Source organism: Gobius niger (genome assembly GCF_951799975.1).
Source record: "Gobius niger genome assembly, chromosome: 13".
Classification (NCBI taxonomy): Eukaryota; Metazoa; Chordata; class Actinopteri; order Gobiiformes; family Gobiidae; genus Gobius; species Gobius niger.
In genome coordinates this window covers 24647678-24672500 of record NC_136864.1, presented here as the reverse complement: position 1 = coordinate 24672500, position 24823 = coordinate 24647678, and the positions used below count along the sequence as shown (strand labels likewise).

The following is a 24823-nucleotide window of genomic DNA, read 5'->3' as shown; positions in this document are numbered from 1 at the left end:
CACGGAGCGAGCCTCTGATTATGAGGATGACACTGGCATTACTTCATAATTACACTTGCTCACAACAATGATCCTTCCAAGACTGAATGAGAAAGTTTGAGAGGCGCGATCTAGTACCTTTAAATAGCATGTTTTTATTAGGGCTCCAAATAATCACACTCATTATATCTGTGGGTGAGAGCAGGTCATTAGTGGTATGCTAAAAATGATTTAGGATTGGCTGGAGGGTTTGGGTAAGTGGATTTGCCTTCCCCTGTTTAAGGTAATCATGAACCCCAGTAGAATGTCACGGTTGAGTTCAAAGTAAAGATATGTTTAGTCTTTATAAAGTAAACTCACAAACACGAGAGCCAGAGTTCATGAAGCTTATGTGTCTCTGTCAAACCTAAACACGGCCCTAACTGAGAAGAATCCAGTGTGACTTTTATATCACCTATGATATAAAACTATGAATAGAAGAAATTAGAGCGTAAAAGTCTGATGTTGTTGTGTAGTATTGTTGATGTAATTCAGCGGACTAAACATTTACAAATATCAGAATGAATATAAATATGTGAAAAAAGATCATTCTTTATATAAGGTAAAAATCTATGAGTTTAAAATTAGATTAAAAATGTCAAGGTTATTTATTACATTTCATTTTCATATATTAAAGCGGTACAAAGTAACTCTTCCCCCTAGAGGCCATAAGCGCAACTGCAGGTGTAGTAGCAAGTTACGATTTTTTTACTTATTAATTGTCTTGGAGAGTAAATACTACGCTGACAGGAAAGGCGAAGGGTGAGAGGGGTACTGTGCGTTCAATTATACAATGGAAATATTTTTTTTCACACAAACTTGGCTGTAAATACTGTTTAAAGTGACGCTAGCCCGCAGTTAGCTTTGCCTGTTAGCATGTTAGCTTCTTCTTCGTGATTCCATTAGTGTGTATTGCTTTCTCCGGACCGGTGGCAGTGAAGTTGCAAACATGGTTTTCTGTCCAGAGACACCAGGGGGAGATGAAAGACCCTCCAATCATCCCATAAACACCCCCACAGGGACTATGAAAAGGATTTATTAAGGTAAACACGTTGTACTGCTTTAAGTGGAAGAGTACTCAAGTAAAGCATTACTTAAAGTGGGGGTATTATGCAAAATCGACTTTTTCAAGCTTTACATCATGTTATTATGTCATTCCCTCATTAAAAACATGCCTGAAGTGTTGCCTTGGCTCATTCACGTATTTTTGAGTAATCTGTAAAAACTCTGATGGCGGCCATTTTAGGGATAGGTTTGCCTGAGTCCTCCTAGGAACGCCCCCACCTCCTGGAGACGCCTCCGAGCTTTCGTCACCAGCCGAGTAACCAACCACTGCTCCTCAGCAGAACCCCCTCCCCACTGATGCCACAGACAGTGTGTGGAGGGGGCGTGTCGGAAAGGCTCAGAGGTTCTTAAAGAGACAGAGGCCTATTTCAAGACATTCACTACAGCCATTTTGAGAGAGCAATTTTATACAAGGCAGCTATTTTAATCTACTGCATCTACAGACCAACAGAAGGTTTGGTCATCATTGTGGTGTGCTATAGACTGGTGCTATGTGATTAAAAAAAGCATAATACCCCCTCTTCACTTAAAGCCACACTTTGTAACATTTTAGTCAATGAAATGAATAAACACAAGCATTTATTTCATTATGGATATTTTTATGTTTTGCATCAATGGCAACAGTATCTTCCAAAATGTTAGGCAGTGTGCCTTTAAAGGTGCACTATGCAACTCTTTATGTTAAAAAAGTTGACATTAGTGCGTATTTGACCTTTCAGTGACCCAGCGTTCATATTGGCGGTTAGGTTGGCGCCTCTACATCCCGCTGGCTACATTTTATTTCAGGCTTCTTAAGTACAGTGCTGTGCTAACCACCCAAGCATCCAGCGTCCAGCGAGACACGGACAATGCTGTTTTAGCCGTGGGTAATCAAAGAATGGCTCTTTAATCCACATCACCATGGAGACGAGCTGGAGACGTCCCGCTCCCTGTACAGGCGACGGTGGCGCATTTGGTCTCGTGATCGGAGGGTCGTGGGTTCGAAGCCCAGCTCCCACAAATGCACACTGTCCTTGTGTTCTTGGGCAAGACACTTCACCTGACTTGCCTCCAGTGTGTGCGTACACTAGTGTGAATGAGAGAGTGAATGGGTGACTGGTTCCTTACTGTAAAGCACTTTGGGCCTGATAAGGTAGGAAAGTGCTGTATAAGTTGAGTCCATTTACCATTTAAAGTTACAGTCTGAAGAGACGTGAACCACTGACAGCAAATGTTTGGTTGTAACATGTTTTCAGGTATTCTTCTTCAACAATAAAAATATTCGTAGTAAAAAAAAAAATGTATTTATTCATTTTATTGGCTGACACAGTGTAGCTTTAAGCAATAGGTGGTGTGTCTAGAAAAGACCTTGACCTTGTCATTTTTATCTAATTTTAAGCTTTTACCTTATTCAGTTAATCACATATTTATATTAGCTCTGATATTTGTAAATGTCCGAATTTTAAGAGAATTTACATTTGCGCCGAATTACATCAACAAAACAACAATCAGACTTTTATGCTCTAATTTCTTTTCTTCATAGTGTCACTTTTGTAAATATTTCGGCTACTCTACTCACCTATATTGTACACAGTATGCCACTAAATCTTAGCCTTAAACATATTTTAATATAGTGTTGTTCAAGGGTGTGTAGGCTCTCAGTCGTACAGGAGTTGTCCATCTTCACTGAAAGTTCTTGACCCTAACCCTAACCCTAACCCTCTCATCAGTCAGTGTCGCTGATGAATCCTTTTGGATGAGAGGTGAAACCTTCCACACTTCAACTACAGAGTACAGAAGACGACTCGCGAACCTTCATTGAAGATAGTGTTGTTCAACAAAACAAAACTTTCCAGACCTTGTTCCAACTTCCTATTATCTGTTAGTCAATCCCAGCCTTCTACTTTTGCCTTTCAACCTTTCACCTCAATACCCTCTCTCACCGCCATCATCTTGACATTTCATCTCTGTTATTCAACACTCTTTCTTCCACAGCGGCAGAACCATCTCCTTTTCTTCACCACCAGCATCGCAATTTTTTTAACCAGGATGGTAGCGGAAGTTAGCGCTGGTTAAAGTGATAAAGTGAATGCTCGGTTTAAGGATTGACCCATGTTCACCATGATCATCCCCTGCCATCCTGTAAAAGAGATTCGAATCCTCTCCCATTACCCCATTCTCTTCTCAAAAACCTTACCTCTGACGGTGACCAGCACAGCACTGTAGGTTTGTCCGGCCATGTTGGTGGCGTTGCAGGTGTACAGCCCGTTGTCGCTCTGTTTACAGTAGAGGACTTTGAGGATGAAATTCTCCGCCTGGTCTTCATAGATGACGTGTCTGCGGCCCTCGCTCATGTTACTCCCGTCTTTCCTCCAGATGATGTGAGGCTTCGGGTGCCCCGTCACGAAGCAGCTCAGCTTGGCGTGCTTCCCCTCCGTGACGGTGCAGGTGCGGGTGAACACGCCTTTGGGCAGCTTGGCCAACATGGTCGCTCTCAGCTGCAGGTCCAAACTATCCGTGATGGTGGTGGAGGTTCTCTCTTCGGTGCGATAGACTGCGATATCCTTCTTCATTTCTTCCTTGCGCTTTTGGAGGTGAGAAAGGAGCGAGGTGGATTTGTCCGCGGTGATCTGGCGGGAATCCTGGGTGTCGACGACCAGGGCAGCGGAGGCGTGGGCCCGTCCGACTGAGTTTTGGGCTCGGCAAGTGTACGTGCCGCTGTCCAAGTTGCGGACGCTTTGGATTTTTAAAGTACTGAGGTCGTTCTCGCTCACCACCTTGATGCGATTGCTTTCACCGAGGTAGCGGCCGTCTTTTTCCCAGTCGAAGTTGGCTTCTGGGTGGGCGGCGACCCTGCAGTGGAACACAACATCGCCGCCTAAACCTACTCGCGCAGAAGTAGGTTTTTCCAAAAATACAGGCGCCCTTTGTGCCATCTCCGCAGGTAAAGCTACTTTGAGGGTCACGGCGGCATAAGCTTCGCCGACGTTGTTTTTGGCCCGACACATGTACTGGCCGCTGTCCTCGAGCGATAGCTCGTAGATGGTCAGGCGGTACACGTCTCCATCATCCACGGTTTTGAAGCGCCCGCCGGATTTGAGCTTGAGTTTGTCCTTCTCCCAGGTGATGAGGGGAGTCGGGCTGCCCACTATGGTGCAGCTGAGGGTGGCATCTTTCCCAGTGCACATGGAGCATGTTTTGGGCCTGGTGAGGAACCTGGGGGCGCCACCAAACAGGCTGGGATCCATTATGTGTTCTTCCTGGGAAAGAAAAAACTCTATTACAATTCTGAAATACTTTACAATGCATCTCTGTGGTTGTTCAGCATTTTTTCAATCCCCTGGGGAATGTATTTATATCACTACTACAAAAGGTACATCCACTTAAAAAAAAATACATTTTCCAATGTGAAAAAACAAACATTTGAGTCCAGTGCATTATAGAGGGGATGCAATTCTTTTTCATTTTAAACAGAGCTTCAGGGTTTCCAGACTCGGTGTCAAAACAAAAGCAGTAATAACAATGTAGAACAGACACTCATGCGCCTTCTGTTCTGTTGCCACACTGTTGCTAATCTCTATAGTTGGAAAACAGGTTAGTGTTCATTTTGCATCTAAAAACTTGGTTTATACATATAAATACGAGAAACCATACAGTAACTAATTCCGAGACAGAATTACAGTGGTGGGTAATAAGTAGAATTACTTTATCCCTGAACAATATTGGTTTGTGTTTCAGTCATTTGTCACCAGAATTATAGAAGTTATCTCGAACTAGGAACACTCGAGCTTGGACTATGGACTTGTTATGTTACTCTAACAGGCTTGGACTTGGAGTTCAACTCGGACAAGAGACTCAGACTTGGACACTCATTTCTTATAACTTTACTACAGTCATAGTAAATGTAGGCCTATAGTAGCCTACTAGAAGGACCTGAGTTGGTGCAGATTAGAAGTAGGCTAATACAGGCTATCTATGTGGGTGACCTTTGGCCGTCTATTATGCTATGAAAATAAACATAAATCCTCAGTTCAGTTTGGCATTTACAGCAGGATGTCAGTGTCAGCCACACAGGACTCTTTGGGCTACAGGACTTAAGTGTTGGCTTGGCTTGTGAGGCTTCACATTGGTTCAACTTTAACATTAGAACAATGCAGCCGTGTCATTAAGAGTGATTAAAACAATAATTACAACATTTCAGACTCAATTTTGCATAACAAGGTCATGCTGCACAGATATGTGCCTTTCACAGTGACATTTGCCTGCTTTGTCACCTCTGTTGCTGGAACTGCCTGCCCCCAAAAATAACCTCAGCTGTCAGGGCCCGTCTCTGCCCATGGCCATTTGTAGAAGAGAAAAGATATCAGCTGGTTGATAAAGCGCACTTAAATATTTCACTGCAAGTACAAACGTCATAGTGAACTATTTTATTAAATTAATTTCGTTGACGATGTAAAATTTGTCCAGCTGTTGAGCTAAGTCCCCTGAGAGTAAGCTAGCCTGAGTAAAATGCTGCGCTAATGGTGCGCGTAAAAGTGTCCAAAACTGTGGCACAATAGAAGTAAAAATCAATAAAATAAAACAACGAGTTGTTAAATGTTGCAGTAAGCATTAATGTATTGTAGCTTATGCTATTACAAAAAAAAACACCACAATAATATTAAGCTTCAATGACTTCAGTTCACCTTGGTTCTTCTTCACTGTGGTTCGCTTGATGTCCTTTTTCAGATGTTAAAATAAATCCACCTGAAATATGCTGTTTGTGCTCAAATATCCGTAAAATGGTTGTAAATCCAGTGTGGTGGAACATCCCCCAGTCTCCTGCAGTGGGCGGCTGACCAGACCTATTTTTTTCTTTCTTCTCTCGAGCCTCCTGATGCCAATAGCTGACGTGCCTACTTTGGCGCGGCCTCTTTTCCAAAATAGACTTGTCATTTACCGCAGAGATAGGAGTGAGTGGAGAGGTCGGACTCAGGAGAAGAGCACACTGGCCTCTGTTCAGCCTAATGCATCCATGGTTGGACCACACACTGTTGTATGCACAGGCTTTTTGAAGTAGACACGAACTAGTATTAGGGTACATGTGTACTTTTCACATAGGTCAATAGGCCTTTACACACAGGCACTCCAGTAATAGTTACTACCACTGCTACTACTAGTAGTTGCCTACTTATGAATACATACATATAGACCAAGGCCTGGATTTGTCTATTACATGTAAATGTTTAAGAAAAGAAAAAAATCACTGATGTACTCAAGATTTTCATTTAAGTGCACTGGAGAATAATTTAAGCAGATTACCTCAGAATTGTATTAATTGATTTACTCCATAATACAAGTCAAACATTCCCACAGAAAATCAAATAATTACACTATTATTTACAATATTTAAATTAATCTTCTACAGCCATGCAATATATTTTACATTAAGATAAATATAATCTTACAATGAACTAAATAGGAAAAGGTCTAAAAGACTGCATTTTATTTGTAGGCTGTTCCTCTCCTAAACTACAAAAAGAACACTATGTCACTTGTGTGACACGGATCCAACTGGTCACTCCGGTCCATCCATTGAAAAATATTTAGTTATTTAGTAGTACGAGCACCTACATTTATGTCAGTCTGGACCCTGCTATGATCTGGCAATTGTAAAATGAGCCTGCCCTCTAGCCTTGTATTTGTATGTCATTGTAATATCCTTGGCCTAAACACTATATGTTTTTTTTTAGCAAGTGAGATACACAATATAATCTGATCATCTACGCAAATTAATTATACTAAATTCTCATATTTTTCTCATGTGATTTTCACGTTGTGTCAAATGTGTCATTTGTAGCCCATGTTTACAGTGGTGTGTACAGGCAGCACTCACACTGTGGGTTTGAACAGCTGTGTGAATCAGCTGTTCTTCCTCATGATTACAACATGACATCACATTGTACAGCCCTAATCCAACCAAACATGTAATGGTTAAAATATGTGCACCATATCATACATCACACAAAATAAATAAAAAAACATGGTTGCTGATGCTTTGTTTTTTGTTGTTATAAAATGTTCAAAAATGTTAAATATAAAGAATATAGATAAATCAGAGCTGCTGGCATTAGTCACTTGGCCAATCGATTTTGTTGCACACAGGTCCTTCTCACTCGGCGCCTGATGGATGAATGGTGTTTAGTCACTGTGTCTCTGCAGTGGGCTTTCCCCCGGTGCGCGTGAGTGACAGCAGCAGGTCGTTCGGCCCTGATTTAAACCGCAGAAACTCTAGCACACGGTAATCCACTGTTGCTGCTCGCCTCCCATCTGCTCCTGGCTGCTGCGCTCGCTTTGCTTTATTATGAGTTGGAAACAAAGTGAGACCAAATGGAAAAGATCATGCCCAGTACATCCGTTATGGAAATTTGGCAACGTAAAAAACAAGTGGGTTTATTTCATTGTCATGTGATATTTTAGAGCTGTATCTGAGAAGATTAAGGAGCAAGATCATACAGGCCTTCAACAAACAAAATTGTGTTTTGTCCTCCTTTAGTGTAAACTCAGACATATGTGCATCTTATAAAGCATTTGTATACATTTTGTGAACAGGCTAGTTTTTTATTTCTGTTACACTGACTCTGAAAAGTGACCCTGAATGTTGTATTTATGTGCATATAAATTCATCCCTGAGAACAATTGGGATGTGAGAATTGTGCAAGGAAAGATACACAGTTTCATTTACTCACTCCCTAAAAGCAGGTATAGGGCCTTTAAACTTCCTGTTTCATTGACCAGGGCCTTACTACTTTACATGAGTCATGGAACTGACACTTTCAAATGCCATTGTTTCGTTTCTATACTTATACTTTAATGTGCAAAACATTTGAAGCTGTGTTTCTGTTTAGTTTTTGTTGCGTTGTTAATGCCCAGACTGCTTTGTAAGACCATGTAAACCAGCTCTTAATTTAAACTCTATTTTCAGCTTTTAAAAATACAAAAAAAAGAACACATATGTGCGTTTGCTGTGACACCTGAATGAATGAGACTTTACTGGAGATGTTGATTAATCCCTTAACCTCCACCTGAACAGAGCATATTTTCTCTACAGTTTGGCTTTACCCCAATCCAAAAGCTTCTGGAAAAAGTGTGTAAATATCAACAAAACTGAGAGGAAAACAAGGATGAAAATGTGACAAAAAAAGTGAAAAAAAAAAAGTGAAAAAAAGTGACAATTTTTTTTGACAAAAAAGCGGGGGAAAAAGTGAAAAAAAAAAGCCAACATTTTGACCAAAAAGTGACAAAAAACGTGACAAAAAAGTGACAAAAAAATGTAACGAAAAGCGATGAAAATGTAACAAAAATGAGATGTAAGTGCGTTCAAATGAGATGTTACACTGGCCTAATGCTGGATAAAATGCTCTTGGTTCAGGCAGGTGTTAAGAGGTTAAAGTCAGCCAAATATGAGTTTCAGCCCAAGTAAGTTAGGTCGTCAACTAAATCAATGATTTGATTATTCACTGCAAAATAGGTCATTAAATTTAGGAGCATGTACTTGTAAGAGTATTAATGGTTATACTATAGCCCAAAATGTTACGCAGTGTGCCTTTAAGTACAGAGTTTATAGCCACATACAGTAGCACCTTTCCTGCTGTTAACAGAGCTGGAACATTTTGTAAGTGTAAACAAGGGATACTTTAGCTTTCATGACCTTTAGAATAGCCTCACTCTTTGTAATTCAAAACTAAGACTGTATCCCTTTCACACCGCACAGGATAAATGTCAAACTGACTTTGGATGCTGGATACTGACAAACAATCACCAGTAGAGGGCATGAAATGATTCAAAAGCACACACCATGTTTCATTCAGTAGATTTTCTTTTTTTATTCTCTCAGGTAAACATCACATCATCAGCCACTCTTAAAACGATTAAATACACTCCAGAGAAGATAGGTTTGGTTCTTCTACTCACACACAGATAACACGGGTCATAAAGCTGTGCCCAAAACAAAGACATTTTGGCATGTCCGACTTCTTCTTAGCTAGCGTTTTTCTTTAGGAACCAAACGACAAACTATGTAACAAAAACAAAACAGTCACAATTTCAGTTTTGAAAATGTAGCACCTTTGCCAGTCACGATGACGCCTTGACTGGTATGTTGTGGATATATAGTCCTGTGGTAGCGTGCGGGAACACCGTTAGTATAAACAAAGAGCCAACTAGTCCGTCAAGCAACTTTTCCAATGATATGAAAAGGTACATGTAGTATCCAGTGCTCAAGCTGTGACAATAAATCTAAAATGGCTTTTCACAGTGAGCAAATCCTTAACAACAAGGCACTGCTTAAATGAAAACCTTACACGGAGTTGTACACACAGATGGGGACTTGTTCCAGCCGGTGTCTGTTAGCTCACTGCATTGGTAACACACAGATAAGCAGTGATCGCAATACTATTAAGAATGTGCATTTGACAATAGTGACAAACAGAAAACATTTTGGACGGGCGTAATAGTTGGATGTGCTATGCTGTATACGTACAATGACAAAATAAAAGTTGTCACGGTGTAGATATTACTGAAATGGATGAAAAGCAAGTGTCTCTTTATGTGAAAAACTCAGTGCATAAAGGGACAGTACAATATGGAGCTCAAGATCGGATGATATATTTGAGTATCTTAGGCAAAATCCGCCATTTTCACTCAGTATCTAGCTAACCACAACCAGATATTAACATTAACCAAAATAAAAAAAATTAAAAGTAGAGAATTGACCAGCGGAATAACTCTCTTAGCCAGTTATTACATACAACACAGGATGCTGTCAAAATGACTTAAGCATTGTACATTTTAAAATCAACATTGGTTTGACATGATTACATTAACTGAAAATTCAGAGCATTCCAGATCTCTATATCTACATTGATTTTGTTCAATCAGCATTTCCCAATCCATGATATGGTGTCGAGCACTATGGGGTACGTAATTGGTAATAGTTCTTACGTAATAAGGGATTAAACTGGATGCTATTTCAGTATTACTCGTAATTTTTGCATTAAATTGTAAACATTTCTGAAGAAATGTTTTTTGCTGGCTTTCAAAAAACCATGACACACAGCTTAGGGGGTATTAAAGAGAAAACACACACTAAAGTAGATTGCAATTTATTTTCCAAACGATTATTTCCTACTGCTCAACATAACCGTATGCAATAAAGCATTTATACCTGAACAGTGGCTAATAATGTTCAATATTCCAATGATCACAATGGTGATTTTTATCCCTAATAAATTGGCAGTGTTGATAAATCTTAATAATTACTAACTGCCAAACGTACAGTAATATGCAGTGGAATAGGCTTTGTGCACAGAATGTAGCATAGCAGCGTGATGCTAACTTCCTGGGGTAACGACTACTTCCTGTCCATGTTTTATTCCTATAGAGGGTTAGCTATGTCTTTTGGCTATGTCTTTTGTTACATGTACTAGACATATCTAGTACATGTAACATGCAACAGTTGGAAAATCACTTACAACATGTTAAAAACTTTACTCAGGATGTAAATACTTCACTAGAGGAGAACTGTATAACTTAGTGTTTTAGCTTTGAAGCTAAAGGCTAACTTTACTTTCAAAACTAACAAATGGTAAAATATCGCTACTATTTGAACACATTTTTATGAAACACACTCGGCGGAACGTTTATTTAAGTTTATTCCTGCTTTTCAAATCTTATTAAAATGTGGACAGGAAGTAGGGTTTACTCTACACCGGCCGACAGGAAGTTAGCCAGAACCATTCCGTGCAACAAAGCCTTTCTCGTCTTTTTGTATTTGAACTATTATGATGATTCAAAAGTGATGTAAAACATTCTTAACATCGGTGGGGCATATATCCTACATACAATTTAGGTAAAGGTAAATAATGTCTTCTATATAATTTAAATACTTTGCCAATAAATAGTAAGCTTGTCTAATTAAATAACTAGGGGACAGATAATAAATAATAAGCAAAGCAAGGGTTTCCCATACTGTCTGTGTAATCGAATACTGTGAAATGCTTGAGTCGTAAATCTTTCCAAACTATCACTTAGCACAACATCATGCGTGAGAACACCATACTCGATTTGTAAAAGCAATCACACCCTGTTTTCAGACATGATTCATCCTCTTTCTCGCATTTTTCTTCTTCTTCTTTTTTTTTTACAGGGAGCACTGATGCGAGGCTCCGATATTTAGAGGAAAGCAAGCGCATAAAAGCGTCAGTTAGCATTACAAATGTACAACTTGCTGTAAAAACAAGGTCAGTGATGCGCCTTTATCTGTACACTGTAAAAAACAAAACGTATCTTCATATTTACACATAGTGAAATGAGTACGAGGTACAGATATTTTTTTCCACCACCAATGAGGTATCAAAGGAAGATGTTATACTGGTGTTAAGGCAAGAAGCTGGCTTTTTTTTTCTCTCTCTTTTTTTGACATCTTGCATTAGTTTGTGTCCGATGGAACGCAACAAAATCTGCCCACCCGGAGACCTCCCCTCTGGTTCTGGAAGTACATTTTCCATTTATTTTCCCATACAGGTAAAAGATTGTAAACAATGGCTAACTTGCATATAAAGGTTGAAGGAAACTCATTTGCTATTTGCTTCCTCATAGAAAGAATAATCTATCCCAACGTCTGCGGACAGTTAGCATGCACGCTCGTAGCTGTTAGCGTTTAGCCATCATACACTGCAAATTATGAATAATCCAGATGTTTTCAGCTGTTGTCAACCCACTACATTTAGGTCAAAGCTGAGTTATAAATCATTAATACATTTTGAGAAACATTTTAGATAAGAATTCGCATATAAAAGTGACCTCTGAGCTCAATGCTAAACACTATTCCTTTAAGTTTCTACTTTTCATGAGGTCGGATACACAGCCAATATCCACTTAACATCATCTCATAATATGTTAATGATCTGTTAATGATAGGAAAAAGCCATGAAACGGACTTAGCATACCTCCCCATGCATAAATATAGGAACTGGCTTCACAATTCATTTGTGCGGGGAAAGAACGCGCAATTCATACAGATCCAGGAAGCTTTTTGCTAACAGAAGTCCGCTGTTTATATGATTTCTATGTGGTGACCGACCACAAAACAAATATTTATTTAAAATATTTAACTGGAATTTTGTGCACTGAAAAAAAGTATTGTAAGCATTTCGCATTTTTATATGTTGTTTCATTAACAAACACACTACGATTTGTAGTTGTGCCTGCTTCTATAAACCTTTCAAAAAGGAGAAAATCCAATGGAAATGTTACTCCAGAGCGAGTCAAGAGGTGGGTGGCCATGTTTTTTCGTCAGTTCATCCAATACTGTTTAAAACATGTATTCGGATCACAGTAGCAGCATCAAAGCTTGTACGTTACGTCTAGTAGGACAATGACCCAGGCATGCGGCTTTTTTATCGGTGCGTTTCAGTAGGTTAAAACTAAAAGCTTAAATAAGAAGCCGTAGTGTATTTACAAGTGAGGTGAGGGTCATGTTAAAATAGTGAGGTGGGTTCAGGAAGTATGCATACCTTTCTGTTTATTCTGCTTGTTGCTGTTATATGTAAGACCAAAATTTATGTTCCTTTTTTTCCACGTTTTTTGACGATTTTAGTATCAGACTGCCACTACATAATAAAATAGAGTTATTGATGTACAGAGACGGTAACACAAACGAGACATTGTGAACACCTAAATGAAATTCCTACTTGAAAACCTCCACAAGGTGAGCGTTTTTCTGTCACACACTTCACACAGTTTGTCTGTACAAGAACATGGCATGTATTTCGATGGAGCGGACGGAAGACCGAAAAAAAAAAAAAGTTTTCCCTGATGCCGTGGTCTGTCGTAGCTCGGGACAGGACCAGGCAAAAAGGTGCCGTGAGACAGTGGTTTTCCTTTTTACAGAACGGGCCCGCCCTGACGCAAGCTTCGATGGGTGTCCGAAAGGTCCACGCTATATCCCAAATCAAGATCTTCTAAGGCCACGATGTTCACTGAAGAAAGTTGAATGTAAACACTGAAAAAGAAAGAAATCAGATACAACATTAGTGGTTCTCACACTGTGGTACACCGCCTGTTTCACGCTAGGTTTTTCTCACTATAGTTCTGTTATAGACCTGGTTGAGCTCCAAAATGCAAGACGAAATGTAAGTCATACCTTATATGACGTAAGGCATCAGCAGCTCCCCCCAGCGTCCTGTTTGGAAGTAGAACCGCTGTTAATCTCTTGATCATCTTCATTTTCCTCCTCATCCTCTTCTCTCCAGCCTCCGAGGTGGACAGGAGCGGGCATGGAGAGGCTGAGTCCACCTGGGAAAGAAGTATAAGTACAGTTGAATCACTGAGGCTGTGTCTGTTTATACTTACTGCAGAGGGGTGCACAAAGTAATCATTCAGGATTCAATTGAATTACTTTTGTAAGGAAGAAAGGGCAAAAATCCCTAGAATCGAAAGACTCTGCTGCCAAGAAAAGCGTTTAAAACTGCTAGATATTTTGTGTTATGGAAATGTCTCATCTATAACTTGCTTCATTGTTCACATTAATAGAAATTTTCATCCGTGTATTTCCTAATTCAACCATGGAATGAGGTTTTCAGACCTATGGAAACATCCACTGTACATGTGTGTGTGCGAACATTTCAGTACATTAAGAGTGGAAGAATGTGTCTGATCCGGAAGTAACTTTTGTGCAATATTGGACCTATTGTCCAGCTGACAGATTTAGTGAGTGACTGAAGGATGTTTCCTGGAAATAACCGAAAAGGGCAAGACAAGGGGGCAACGGGCAGTGCTTTGGGGATAAAATCTCTGAAGGCAAGACCGGCGAGAGTCAACCCGACGACAAATCAATAAAGAAGAAGACAAATCTTCAAAGACAAATGCACTAAGCTGAAAGTACAAATTTGGCTTCAAGCAACTGCAACTTCTGCAAGATTTTTTTTTCTGCTCACCAACCAAGGAAGAGACTGTAGTTTTGCACAGACACATTTCTTCCCAGGGAAAAAGAAGCACTGATATGTCAAGGCACTCGGAGAGGGCAGCTTCTAAGATGTCTGATAAACAGCCTCGGGCTGAGATGTCTGACAGTGATGTTACACAGGCTCTGTCTAGCCAAGTCAATTCTGAAGGACACCGGCTCCTATGACTACGAAGCAGCAAGAGAGAAGCTTTACAGAAATGGGAGAATATCTGAAGCTGAAGTGGCCACTGATTAACGTTTACACTGTCGATGAGGGAGCTTAACTGTGTTGTCTAATGTCTGTCACACAACCCCTTGGCAGAGATGAGCGCGCCCAGATCCATGACAGACATTTGGCTTCAGACAAACAGGATGAAGACAGTGTGATTGACCTGGTGAAGAAGACATTAGAGATGGGATCAACACTCTCTGCTGTGTGGTCCAATCTGATCCGAATGATAAGTATACTTGTCCTGAGGAAAGTGGTGGAAATCATGCCGCATGATCTCGACTTTGCGGTTTTAAATATGTACAGATGCACCTCAGAAGAGATTAATAAAACCATCGGCATATGGGGTCGGAAAAGGTTACTTGACAGTAGGGCTGCAACTAACGATTATTTTGGTAATCGATTAATCTACCGATCATTTTTACGATTAATCGATTAATCGCTTGACTGTGAAAGGTGCATGGAAATTGTATTTTTTTTTTAATTTTATCACATAAAGCTAAAGTGGCACCGTTTGAGGACATGTTGATGGAGTAAACTTAAAGTAAACGTTTGTAGGAGGCTCTTTGTGCTAATTCTGCTTTCTGATTGGTTGAGACAAAGACAGATATTTATTAAATTTACAATGTACAAAACACTGCAGACCCGAACTTTAAAAATACAAAGTAGGTTTTCATCCAAAATACATAATTGTCATGTCTTTTTAGCTCTATTTTAGTCTGTGTTTACTAGAAAACGATTAATCGATTACTGAAATAGTTGACAACTATTTCAGTAATCGATTAGTTGTCGATTAATCGATTAGTTGTTTCAGCCCTACTTGACAGGTTACTCTCGTATCAAGAGAGACTGTTGCAACTGTGTCCGTATTACAGTAAGAGCCAACCGGTGAAATTTACGGATTCAGAGCAAACGGACAGGAGTGACTTAGGTATCGCATCAACAAACTCAAGTGGAAACCATTTAGAACTGGTTAAGACAACAGATCCACTATTACCACACTGATGTTTCTGAGAATGTGAATGTAGAATTCAATGACGCCATAACTGTATTTGTATGTTAATAATAGTTATGACTTTTGTTTTGTATGTTAACACATTGAGTGTCAAAAACGGAAAAAACGTGTTTTCCGCTCCCATGCGCTGAGTGCCAAAAACGGAAAATCTTTTTTCCGCAAGTTTTTTTAAATTATGAAACTAGACACTCTAATATACCTTTTGTGTGATTTTGGTAGCTCTGTGATGAACAGAACTGAAATAAATAACAATAAAAAACGTGTGAAAAGTCATGGATAGGATAAAAGATATCAATACCAGAGTGATGCTGAGGATGGAGATCTCTCATTGGAACTGGGTTCTGCCAATGTCCTGAAAGTCTCTGGGGATGAGAGGTCTGCTGGTGGAGCTAGAAGAAAAGAAGATACGTTTTTTAAAACATTTGGACAATTAACGGTAAAACTTCAGTGTTGACTTGTAACGCTTGTTTTCTCTGGGTTTTTTTAAAATGGAAACTTGCCTCATGCATGTATATGGCATGGAGGCTCATCTCTGCTGAGGCAAACTCCGAGTGCAGTGCGTTGCTTCTTATCCGGAAGTCACTGTTTGACATACTGAAAGAACACGTTGTTATTAGCATTATTGTTTTGATGTTCTTGTATAAACAGCACACTCCACTGACAGACGTGCGAATACCGTACCTGTCGTTGTTGGTGTGGGCGCTGTGGTACATGGTGCTCTCTGGGTGGATGGAGGTGGGCAGCAGGCCGTGGGGGCGCCCTCTGCTGGCGTGCCCGTGGATCTGCGAGGTGGACAGGGAGGCCAGGACGCTGGCAGCGGCAGAGGCGGCGGTGCTGGGAGGGATGAACTGGTGCTCGCGGCCCTGCAGCCCGGATGCGGTCAGCATGGGGTGAGCCAACACGCTGGCCAGGAGGTTTTCAGGCTGCAAAATTATACAGGACTGTTACGGATACGTCAGAGTGAGAAGAGAAAAGACAACGCTATTATTGTTTTGCTGAATTAAAAATTAAAAATTTCGGTCAAAACAAGACTTGCTGAATCTTATCTGAGCCAAGAAGAAAAAAAATCGGGACCATTGCACATTTCTAAGATGCCACACATTATTGTGTTTAACAAAAAAAATTGAAGATCTCAGTCAGAAACTATATAACATTTGGATATTGCGTCTCCTAATATTGGGATCATTTGGCGATGTATTGTGCAGCCATAGTACAAACGCAATAAAGAACTACAGCACACATCACTCTCATAAGCAAAAGTAGTCTTCTGTATTGGGTTTTAAGAAGCCGAAAATTTGTTCAAATTCAGAAAATGACATCCTTGTCCCGGAGTTGTATAAAATGTATTGCTATAATAGTGTGAAGTATTATGATCTAAGTATAGCGGTCTGTTGATGTAAATATGCTATTCTTAGGCAAAAACAATTGCAATATACATACACAAGGCAACGCGTCATACAAGGGGGCGTGGCCTAGCCGAGGGGGAAGGAAGCATGTTTTGGGAAATACAATTTTTTGCCATTTTCTGGCAGAATATAAACTTTTATCACACAGAAATAATGTCAAGTCTAAATCGGGTCCATATGGATGATTTTTGAACAGATTGTAGAAGCGAAAAAACGTAGCTAGCGTTAGCATGTAGCATGATGCATCATGTTAGCATTCTCCGTCATTTAGGTAATTATGGGCTGTTTTTTGCTCCTCTCCATGTCTTTGTATCTTTATTAGGTAGAAAACTGTATTAATAATTCAGCATTTGTTAAAGAAGTTTAGGAGTAATTAAAGAAAGATTTTTATCTTCAACTGCTTCAAATATGACCATATATGGGTGATTCCAGCGATGCCGTCTGTATTATAATCAAGTTAAATACACTTTAACTGCTAAACAACAGATGCTACGTTTTTTATTTAAAGTTTAAACCATTCGTTATTGCACCAAACAGAGCTTCATTTTCTATTTCATTTACTATTTGCACCCCTGGAGTGTTTCTTGAGAGCTGATATAGCTCAGTGAATTTCTCCATTGTAAGATCAATAAAGTTCCATCTTATCTTTTGATCGACTTACCCCAGTGGCAGATTCGTGGGACTGCAGGGAGGTGCAGAGCGGAGCCTCGGACAGGAGCTGCTGTGTGCTGGGCCCAGTTAGAGCGTCGTGATGGACCTTCTCCTTCAGGTGGCTGATGAACACGGAGCTCTCCTGCGGGGGCTGCCAGCGCGGGTTCTTTATGGTGAAGTGCATCAGGGACAACTCCGTTTTGCCGTTCTCTGCCTGTTGGTAAATGGAGGCCTCCGTCTGGCCCTCGGACATCCACTGCAAGGCAACGGTTACAGTCAGAACCGCCTGTCTTTCAAATCCCCTCCTTCAACAGTTCAGGACCTCTGACATAAGAAGCTAGCCCTTACCGTTGGGTTTCCATGGCGCCTGATGTCCATCTGAGCAAAGGAGCAGATGTCTCCGACCCCCACCACCTCTACAGTGAAGTTCCTGAAGAAGTCGATGATCTCCAGAGACTTGTTCCGCAGGTGGAAAATCAGAATGAAGGGCGTGACTATCGGACTGAGCAGCTCCTCCAAGATGAACACCTGGTTTGGGCAAACATTACTATTACAAAGCTTCTAGTGTATATTGTCATCTACATAATTCCACATCGATGTTTTAAAGGCGTCGTACCCCCTTTCTTCCGTGCTCAAACGTTTACAAAGGGAGGAAGTTCAATTTAAGCATTTATAGCTCTCACAATTTCTTTATCACATCCTAATAGATGAGATGCATGACTTTAAAGTATGTTTCACAACTTTAATTTGAATCTAAATAACCCACCCCATGAAATATGTGTACAGATACCATTAAACTAACCCTTTATATGTATATGTGGTAGATATCCTTCACTAAATAATGACATCTCTCTCCCTCAGCCCAATGAAGACAGACAGCAGTCCTGTGATAAGCATTGTAATGGAACAGAATGGGCCTGTTTCCCCCCAAATTAACCTGTCATTTCGATGCTGCTCTAGTTGCCATGCCTCAGGTGTGATGCTCCTTTCCAATCAGCGCTTTGCTTACCGCTTTGTATTGGAACAGCTGTGCCACCTCGTCGCGGGTCTCGCTCTTGTTAGCGTTGCCTCTCCAGTGGTCGGGCATGTAGTGAATGTGTGCCAGCACACACTGCAGCAGCTGCTCAGGGCACCACACCATATGCTCATCTGGGATGAAGGACCTGGCACCACACGGGGACAAAACACAGAAGACATTGGGCTTTCAACAGGAGTCACAGGCAGCACAAAAAGGGGAATTTAGGAAGTTCATAATGGAATTCAAGAGAGTCCAAACCCTTACACTAAAGCGTCTCGGGATTTAAAGTCAACGTCCGTCATGTTTTGTTTAATGCGTAGCTCCGTAGCTTCGATGAAGACACTTCGCATACTTTGCATGTCGTATGAGTAAGTTGCTTTGAAAAGTCAAGCTTGTTGTTAAGTACAATCAAAATCCAAGTCATTACTATTATTAATAATGTTTCACCTGGTATTGGAACTACTGTGGTAAATTGCTACGTAAAAAAAAAAACCTATACCATAATACAGACTGCTCTACTCCTCTGATTATACATTTTTAGTGGATAATGGATGGAGGAGGCCAGACTTCCCTACGAACGCTCTCACCTGGTTATGGTAATGACCACGCCCAGGACAGTGATAGCAGTCAGAATGTGTTGCACTGTCAGCACGTCCTCATCGTAGACCGTGAGCGAGATGAGCACCGCCAAAACCGAGCCGGAGAAGAAGGCCACGTTCTTGGCCAGGACGGTGAGCATGGGTGAGGTGAAGGAGTTCATATATTTCGACGTGGCTTTGTATCCCCTTCCCAGCCGCCCGTGCAGCTCGTGATCCAGTTCATTAAAGTGTCTGAGGTACAAACGGCCGTACAGCGACCAACGTCTCGCCCCGAGGCTTCCTGGTTCTCGTCTGATTATTTCTGTGTAGCTAAAGAAGGCGTAAAGCACTTGCCACACCAGGATGAACGGGCAGAGGAGCAAATTGGCCAAACCGATGAGCAGGATGACCCGACTCAGCTGCTGCGCGAGCTCCAGCCTGTTCCCGCTGCGCTTGTATTTGGGATGGAGGTTCCACTTGTTTTGGAAAAGCGAGCCAGGACCCCAGAAGAGAATGAGTTCGAAGTTGTACTTGAGGCCCTGGGTGAGGAACACTACATTGCCCATCAGGGGGAGCTGTAACTGCACCGGCAGCAGGGACTTGTTGATCATAGCCACCATGTAGTTCTTGAAGCGGAGGATGCGGTGGTAGATGTCGAGTTCGGTCAGCTCCTTCTTGTGAATGCACATCTGGTGTTCGCGCTGCAGGCTGATGAGGCGGTCCTGGACCTCCTGCCAGGTGAAGTTGCATAGTTCATCCTGGGGAAGAGAGCAAAAAACACATTACGCCACAGCCATGACACAGCCTAACCCTTGAGCAAAGCCTAAATTCAGGTCACACTGGAAATTTATGCAAGAAACCTGTTCAAGAAGAACCTCCAAGATGAGAAACACGCCTTTTGAACTTGTTTCAACTTTCGTATAGACTTATTATTTACTCTTGTGCAAAGAGAGTAGCATATGCAAAAGAGAATCAGCAGCATAGTCATTTGCAAAGTTTTTACTCATGCAACACTTTGTCATTTACATCTCAGATTTGAGGCCCCATGACTATAAAATACACAACTTCAAACTGTACATTTGCCCACAAATAGCTACATACTAGTCTCTAGCATACACTTGCTCTTCGGTGTCTGTATTCATTAAAGACCCTCTTTGTTGGCAAATTGTATTTTACGCAAATGCACAAATTAATTGCCTGTCTCTGCCATACTATTCCGTGTCCATTCTACGCAGGGAAGTTAGTCTGGTAACAGAGCAATTGGAGCAGTTTGAAGGGGCGGGCCTAGCATGCACAGATTGTCAGTGAAATAAACCAATCAGCAATTAGCCGACATGACGACAGCTGTAGTCCAATTCAGAAAATATGAACTGAATATAAACTCGCGAGAACGCGGAGGCAAAATCCTCGACTCCTTCATCCATGATTAGTTTTGGCCAATAACTTCTGCACGTGTCACTGTTGATAGAACAATGCAGTGAGTGACATAACCTTGTCAATTCTCTGTGACGGTCGTGATTGGTTCGGGCTCAGCCTCCAATTAGTCACTTGTTTACCGTGTATGTCCAGACTCACCTTCTTCCACGCAGAGAATCAGAATCAGAATAGTTTTTAATGCCGTTGTTTGAGAACAGGTTGTGGGTGTGGTTTATCAGGCAAACAAATCAAGGCATAATATTCGTTTTCATCTAAAATGTCCATAAATCATAACAAGTGAGAAAATATGTGGTTATGGTTATTGTGCAAAAACTGCACTTTTTGCTGTGAGAGGTTAGGTTTAGGTAAGGCAAAAATGTATTATGAGCCGACAGTTTTCTTACCATTCTGATTTTCAGTGCCTTGATGTAGAACTGCCTTATTTCCCAGTAGCTCAGGATATTACAAAACACTTTGATAAGTCGATAAATCCAGAATACTGCCGCCATGATGAGAAGAAATATTATCCAGCTGTTTTCCTGAATCCTGGAGATGAAAGAAGCAAAACAACCACAAATGTGGTTTGTTAAGTCTATAAATAATAACATGACTAACAGCCGGTCAGTCACACACAACATGATCACAACCACACAGACGATATCAAGAGTCTCAAAGAAAGCTGATTCGTCACCTTCTTTTTTACCCAGAAACATACACCTTATTTTAAGTAGGTATTATATCAGCAACATGACGGTTAAACAAATGTGAACATTGTATTTCAGCCTATATTCCCACCTAAATATTAACTTATGCTTCTGTAGGCAATTGATGTATCAATATAGTTTGAACTATAATTTATACAAGGCTTTGTGTTCTATTCATTTGTTTTATCATTGTTGACGGTATCTAAAGGACAGGCTAAAACTACTGTACGTTGTGGATTTTATATCACTTAAAGGGTTTGTACGTCATCAACACATCAGCTCGGTGAGTCCTTTCTGATGAGAATGTGTGAAACAAAGCTCAGACTTGAGTAAACTGTGCTTCTGCCAGTGCAGCTCGCTTTGTTCCAAGTGAGCATTACCATGTTTGACTAGAAAGTCACATGAAAATCTGTTTTTTTTTTCCATGTAAGGTTGGTATGTGAGTTTGAGCCAATTCATTCTGAGTACTCAGGTCTGCTTGTTCACTTTAACTCTATACAAATAAAAACTTCTAAGTACTCCATGTCAAAACCTTCTTAGCAGTAATCCATACTAGCAGCCTAACACTCACTTACACTCTGATAAACATAAGCTTAAGAGTCACATTTTAGGCTTAGTGACATTGCACAATGTTGCTATGAAAAAAAAGACCATTACAAATGATGAAATTATGCATCATTATGATAATAAATTGCTTGTACATACACAATTATATAAAATATAGAAATGAAGAAAAGCCTGTGTTTTGGAAAGACATGCCAGGACAAGTACTGTCAGAAAATGTTCCTCGGTAGAGTGTCATCTTGCTGGCCCAGTGCAGTCACCACAGTGTGCCGGCACGACAGTTTTACCTCAGCAGAGCTATCAATTACACGTCTCTGTTCCCTGAAGTAAGCAGGGACACATAGCACTTAAATGCCGTCGTGTGGACAACTATAAGTACAAGGAATGTCGCAATCAAGAGCAACTAGATGTGATAAACAACCAATCTTAAATGACACCCTAGAGCCAACCAGAGAACGAGGAAGCTTTGGGGATGGGAAAAATATACTGCCCACAACACAAGTCAAACTCCACCTCAAGGATACACACAAATTCATATCTACAAGTGCTACAAAATCCATTAAAATAAGCACTGAGGCTCAAGTTTTAGAATTTGAGCTCCTTATTATTATTATAATGGTTCAAATTGAAACTGACCAAACCATTTATCATCCACGGTTGGTTTCTCACACACAATCATTTCAATTAGGTAATAGTACAATTAAAACTTTGTCTCAGCTCATAACGTAAGTTAGAAAATGTATGACATGAAGTTGAAAGCTTTGATCTGAGGTCTTTGTATCTATTAAATGGTTCATTTTTAATTTCAAAAGTCATCTATGCCTGTAATACTGCAACAAACCCCCTTTTCATGGAACCATAGATATCTTGTTTTAAATAGGCATGTCTCAGGCTGAAGCAAACGGCCCACGGCTATAGATTAATAGGCCACTGCCAATTTTCCAGCCTGGGACGCCGACTTCTATCTTATGGTCTGAAAAATATCCCACAAGAATTACAGGCTTGTGATTAAAAGTGTATTAAGCCGGCTACAATAGACTCCTCTAAAGAACTGTCTGCGAGAGATAACAAAGCTTTTAACCAGCGTCAAAAGGAGGAATTAAGACTACAATCCCCTTTCCAAGCAGTCAAAAGGGAGGTTTTTGAGTGTAATTACCTCTGGGTGCACTGCTGGCTTGGTAGGATGGCATCAGGGAGGGTGACTTTGTTTCGGTCCAATGGATTGTGCCCTGGTTCGGTGTGATTGACGGGTCGGTTGGCGAATAGGACGTCATATTCCACGCAGTTGACGAGGAAGGTCGTGAAAGTGACGACGAACAATAATTGACTATTTAGGTCAGAAGAAAAAGGGATAGAAATCAGATAACACTAACACTATTAAGTTGAGCAGACTTTTTGAAAACTCATCATTAACTAAATTATACATTTTAGTAATTCTCCAACCTATTACACAAAACAAGCTCCAGAAGCAAGAATTAACTTGACTTGTAGCAACTGGGGTCATCAGGAACAATTCAAATCATCTGGTTGAGCTTGTTCATGCTTAGGCCTGGAGCATGTGTCTACAATAACATCCACAGGCACATTCCCTGTGTCATACATGAAGTCGCAGTACAAGCATTTGTAGTTGTATCTGTTGTGAGCCGATAAAGACACATTCATTAACGGAAAACATAACATAACCCAGACTCACACAAGCTCGAAAAACTCGGTCAGCATCATACAAGCGAATCCATTCTTTTGGTGGAAATGATAGATGTAGATAAATAGGTCAAGGAAAACAAGAACAGAGAACCAAATGGCCTACGACTGAGGGGGAATACGGAGAAATGATGGCAGGACAATATATTATATATATATTATATATATTATAAAAAATATTGTGTTGTGATATTAGGTGATGCAATATCTGGATCGCAAGAGGCCACACTATATCGCAATATCACTAAATTCTTCATCTGACTGAGATAACACATTTTTGGGGGAAACTAAGTTCAGTTTTAGTTAAACATGTCCTAATTTAGTTCAATTCTAGTCTTGTTTTGGTTCTGATGTAGTGTTTGATGCCTTGTTTTGACACAATTGGCTGAGAAACTAGTTACCTACAATGTGTGCTTAACTAGAATGGAAACATATTGTGTTGAAATGGTTTAGTGAAATATCCCTATAATATCAGTATTGCTATATTGCACTGTCACCGTGAAAATGTTTCATGTTCGAATTACAGAACTGGACAAAAGGATATTCTTGTGAAGAAGTTGTCCAGGTTCTTTATGTGATGCCATGAGTCTGAAAAAACGCACAAAAACACAACATGAGTCATTAGATCCTAAAACGCAAGTCACGTGTAGTAATAAACAGTCAAATAAATTGTATCAGCAATGAGTAAAAAACATGTTATTACGCAATCATTGTTTACTACCTTTGAGGCCCTCGGGCACGTGTACCAGCAGATCTTCTTCTCCTGGTGGGGAGTCCTCCTCAAAATCCTCTATTCTCTGATACTCCTGATACGCTTCAAAGTTCGCCATTGTTTTCTTTACATTCTCATGCCCACTCCTTAAGTGAATCTACATTTAGTGAGCGCTGTCTTGGGCTATTTTCATACAAAACATCCCGCTACATTTTGTCGCAGATCGCCTTGTAAATGTAGCAGTTCAAATAAGGGCAGCTAGAGCTAACGCTAGCTCACTGTTAGCACGCTAGTCTGGCGGAGATGCATAACATAATAACGGCGTAATAACACGGGACAGATTACGATAGCCACGAAGCTAAACGGGCGATGGCTGTAGCCGATTCAGATATATGTCATAAAATATCAGATCTCCATTAAATCTGCGATGCTGGGGATGATAGGCTGTGGATGATTCAGCCTCTCTCGTGTAGTCAGGGTGACACGGTTTTGTTTTGTTCGCCACTTGCTCTGTCCATCTGCTCAGCTTTACTGTGGTTTTAGCTCAGCCCGCTGCCCTTTCTTGGTCCGACGACTTCAAATTTACAAAGCTGTGTTGGAATCGCAGCGAGGTCCCTCTTTTCAGCGCCTGTCGAGGTCAAGCAGTGTCCAAAAATACACCATCCTCCGTGCGCGTCCACTGTTTTTGTCTTACACAAACAAATGTCAACAAAACGCAAATGACGCAACTTCCGGGTTCGGCGCTGCGCCACTTCCTGTACGTACTTGTAGTTTCACTTGGT

At 40.7% G+C, this 24823-nt stretch overlaps 2 protein-coding genes across 2 annotated transcripts in view; both read right to left on the bottom strand.

Moving 5' to 3' along the window:
- The window catches only part of obscnb (obscurin, cytoskeletal calmodulin and titin-interacting RhoGEF b), a 77140-nt gene extending 71301 nt beyond the window's left edge, over positions 1–5839 (bottom strand). The window contains exons 1-2 of the mRNA XM_079569498.1: positions 5748–5839; positions 3260–4322 (exon numbers count right to left, since the gene is read on the bottom strand). Coding sequence (XP_079425624.1) covers positions 3260–4310 — 1051 coding nt within the window. The 5' untranslated portion in view covers positions 4311–4322; positions 5748–5839. The remainder of the gene's footprint in view (positions 1–3259; positions 4323–5747) is intronic.
- Positions 5840–12333: 6494 nt separating this feature from the next.
- atg9b (autophagy related 9B) lies at positions 12334–24757 on the bottom strand. Its single transcript, XM_079569390.1, has 14 exons — positions 24051–24757; positions 23874–23917; positions 23322–23386; positions 22785–22955; positions 20765–20906; positions 18954–19702; positions 18358–18511; positions 17697–17876; positions 17359–17604; positions 15973–16214; positions 15792–15885; positions 15590–15680; positions 13247–13398; positions 12334–13105 (listed from the first exon to the last, which is right to left on the bottom strand). Exons 1-13 carry the CDS (start codon positions 24157–24159, stop codon positions 13265–13267), a joined length of 2421 nt encoding a protein of 806 aa, XP_079425516.1. The 5' UTR covers positions 24160–24757; the 3' UTR covers positions 12334–13105; positions 13247–13264.
- Positions 24758–24823: the final 66 nt, after the last annotated feature.

Bases quoted from the DNA above. Each gene is read 5' to 3' on its own strand.
- atg9b (XM_079569390.1), bottom strand. From the start codon at position 24,159: ATGGCGAACTTTGAAGCGTATCAGGAGTATCAGAGAATAGAGGATTTT. The intron at 23,387-23,873 runs ATATCCTTTTGT...CTATTTATCTAC, and splicing joins TGGACAACTTCTTCACAAGA to ATCTATCATTTCCACCAAAA. The intron at 18,512-18,953 runs GTGAGAGCGTTC...GTGTGGTGCCAG, and splicing joins GTGGTCATTACCATAACCAG to GTCCTTCATCCCAGATGAGC.